Source organism: Antrostomus carolinensis, unplaced genomic scaffold (genome assembly GCF_000700745.2).
Source record: "Antrostomus carolinensis isolate BGI_N321 unplaced genomic scaffold, ASM70074v2 scaffold54062, whole genome shotgun sequence".
Lineage (NCBI taxonomy): Eukaryota > Metazoa > Chordata > Aves > Caprimulgiformes > Caprimulgidae > Antrostomus > Antrostomus carolinensis.
Window position 1 is genome coordinate 13,910 of NW_010302767.1, and position 3,289 is coordinate 17,198.

Here is a 3,289-nt window from a genome sequence, read left to right on the forward strand (position 1 = left end):
CCCTGAAGTGTCCAGGCTGGCTGCCCCAGCTCTGTGCCCTGCATGGCCCAGCTTTCTGGGTCACTGTGAGGAGCATCCTCAGTGCTCAGTGGCCTGGTTTCAGTGGATGACGGTGTTGCAGTGGGGGAAGATGTGATCCAGACCATTAAGTCCCAAAGTGGCTTCTCAGGCAGTGGGTGGAGCAAAGTAAACCCGCTTGTTTGGCAGTGATGTGCACGGGGCTTTGGTGGCTTGTGCAGCCAGAGAAGGTGTAAGTTATTCTGGTGGCTGACACTGACACAAAGCTGATACTGACATTCTTTCGTGTTTGGTTGGTTGGGGTTTTTTTTTTAGGGGGTGCTTTTTCAGTCTTCTTTCCTGTTTTTAGCTGGCTTTGTCCTTCAGGGATGCTCTCAGCTTCTGGTGGCTTTGGGTGCCTTGGGTGACACCCCACTGCTCCTCACTACTGTTGATTTGCTCCTTGCAGGCAGCTTCTGCTTCTCCTTCGCTGTTTTTCTTTCCTGCTCACTGGCATTACAAACTCTTAGCCAGGGCCACGGATGTCCAAGAATACACAGCAACCGTTCATGCCCTCCACCAGCAGCGATGGAGAAATTCCCTGAGCACAGGCCTGTCCCTGCTGTGCACATTCCCTCCAGTAGCCAACACCTGTGCAATCGACTCCAGCCTGGAGGAAAGGGTGGAGCAGATGTGGCCCTGCAAGACAATGCTGTATAGGCTGTAGGAAGGATGATCCTGTGCTCAACCTGCCCAGAGAGGGGGGACCAACGTGTATGGCCAACTTTACCTTCTGCTTATTTCAGTGCTGATGTTCATCAGCTTTTTGCTGACCTCTATGGCTTATGTCATGATGGGGAAAGAAATCCTGTTCAGGAGAGGGCAAGGAGACTCCAAAAGCTATTTTCCCCTTTTCTCAGCTCACTGGGCAGCTGGGAAGAGTGAAACGAGGTGCTCTCCTGGTGTTCCCCTGAGAGCCATCTCTGGTTCAAACGTGGCTGCAGTTGGTGGCCCATGAACCTCTGCTGTGCTCGGGGACTGCTTGGGGTGGTTTTGGTCTCAGACTGATCTCCAAAGGGCAGATGTTCTCCATAAACCCAGGGGTGGGGGGGTGTTATTGTGTCCTCACCTATGGGTTCCTGCTTTTCTCCCTACCAACAGGATTTGGTCTTGAACTGCCACTTGGCTTCACTGCGCCAAATGAGTCAATAGCGCAGACTGTTAATTAACAGAGCACAGCTGTGTGTCACTGCCAAGTGACAAGTGATGCTTTCCTGGAGCACTTCTAGGACAAAACTTCTCATCCATGGATCTGTTGGTACAGAGACATGGGGACTTAAACTGCCTCAGAGAGTCACATCCTCCTCGGTGTCCCCTGGATCCTTTTTCCAAGGCCCTTTTCCTGTTATTTTTCTTGTCTTGTTTGTTTTCCTGCCTACAGTCTTCCCATCACTGCAACATACTGAACTCATCCTCCATCCTTGTCCTCCTGCTTCTGCCCATTTTGTTTTTCTGGGGAGGTGCTTGTTTGCCTAGTCCATCATCTTCCCTTACTTCTGCCTGTGACTAACGTCCTCAAGTGGCTCTTGCTGGCTAGATGCCTTCACCTTCTCCCAATTGTGTCCTGCTGCAGAGACCTCTGTGAGGAACAAGAGGGGAGTGGTGGATGAGAACTGGTCAGTGGATGATGAACATAAGGCTTTGTACGTCCTGCAGCACTGGGAAGAGATGCCAGGATATGGGTACAAGCTGGTACCAGAACATGTGGAGATCCGGTCCCTGTATAACCCGGAGAACCCTGGGCTTGTGCAGGTGAGATATGTTTCCTTGCCCAGCCAAGACATTGCTCTGGAAAAGGACTTTTGGGGCAGTTGCTTCCCAGTCCCCTGTTGGCCTTTTGTCTCCTCATCATGGCATGAATCCCATGCGTTGCCCCTTCCTGAGTGGGTGACTGGAGCTGTGTCTGTGGATGGCTGGCCCTGCTATGAAGTGAGGACTGTTGGCCTTGGCTGTCCTTTGCTCAGATCCACCCTCTGACCTCTCATGGTGCTGCTGGACACCCTTTCCTCAAGGAACCTCTGTCCATTGATGTTGTGGTCACAATGCTGGTGGCTCAGAGTCCTTCTTGTCTCCTCAGGCCATGTAGCACTGCTCTGATGAGGATGCTGTGAGGGCTGCAAGGGACCTGCTCTGCCTTCTGAGCCCTGCCACCACGCACCCCAGTGGGTGGGAGTGTCCTTGCCTATCCCTGCCTCTTCCTCTGCTTTGTCCCTTGTTACTGCTGCTTTGTTCCCCTGCAAGAGCCCCCTTCTGCCCCCTTGGCTTCTTCCTGGAGACACGACGTAACTGCTGGCTGGAGGAGAAATATTCCTCCTCAAGTTTATGCAGTGCAGTGATCTGAACTCAGCCATTTCCATATGCTGCACTGAACATCTCCTGTTCCCTCAGACACCGGAGACTGTAACAAAGCAGAGCTCTGCAGTCCCTCTGGCTTTGGTGGGCGTTGGAAATGCACGTGGGGAGGGGAGGGTCAGACCCATCACTTTGTAGTTTTCTTGGTTATGCTGAAGCATTGCATCGTTGTACGCTTCTTGGTAAGACAGGGAGATACATTTGCCTTGGAAACAAGCTCACTTCAGCTGAAATGGTTTTTCTTGGGAGCAGGGTGAGGAGGGAAATAAGCCATTTTTGATAGTTTTCATTTTTTCCATGTCTAAAATCCAGTCACGTGTCACTCTGAAGTGCTGGGGATGGAGAGAGCCACGCAGTGGCTTTTTGGTGAGAGCTTTCCTTGCAGGACCAAGCCTTTGCTCCTTGAAAAGCTGGAGGGTGTCCTGTCTTTTGAAGTCTTTCTACTGTCTTCTCTCACCAGGGCTCCTTGCACATGTGGATTGACATATTTCCAAATGACGTCCCCGCACCACCGCCTGTCAATATCAAGCCACGACTACCTGTCAGGTAGCACCCATGGGAGCGGGGCTGGGCTAGTCAGCCTGTGTGGAGGGTCAGTGTCCCTCGCTGTGCCTGGTGGGATGTGCTGTGGAGTCCTGCACAGGCTGATGGTCTGTGCTAGCCTGACATGCAGCCCTCTCTGTTTCTGCTCTGGCTGTGGGATGATCTCTTGGGTGTGTCAGCATGGGGCATAAGCACTTCAGCACTTCAGTGTTTGTGAAGAGCCTGGTTAATCTCTCTAAGGCTGGACATGAAGGTGATGATAGAAACCCAGATCAGAGCTCCTCATCTAGCTCTATCTTGGCTAGTTTGACAGTGGGATCAAGTGCACCCTCAGCAA

General features: G+C 52.1%; 1 protein-coding gene across 1 annotated transcript in view; it reads left to right on the plus strand.

Annotated features, from left to right (window-relative positions):
* LOC104521777 (fer-1-like protein 4) overlaps positions 1–2,955 on the plus strand; it is a gene marked incomplete at its 3' end in the record, with an annotated part of 16,104 nt that extends 13,149 nt beyond the window's left edge. Inside the window, exons 19-20 of the mRNA XM_029083981.1 lie at positions 1,631–1,809; positions 2,870–2,955. Coding sequence (XP_028939814.1) covers positions 1,631–1,809; positions 2,870–2,955 — 265 coding nt within the window. The remainder of the gene's footprint in view (positions 1–1,630; positions 1,810–2,869) is intronic.
* Between the last annotated feature and the right edge of the window lie 334 nt (positions 2,956–3,289).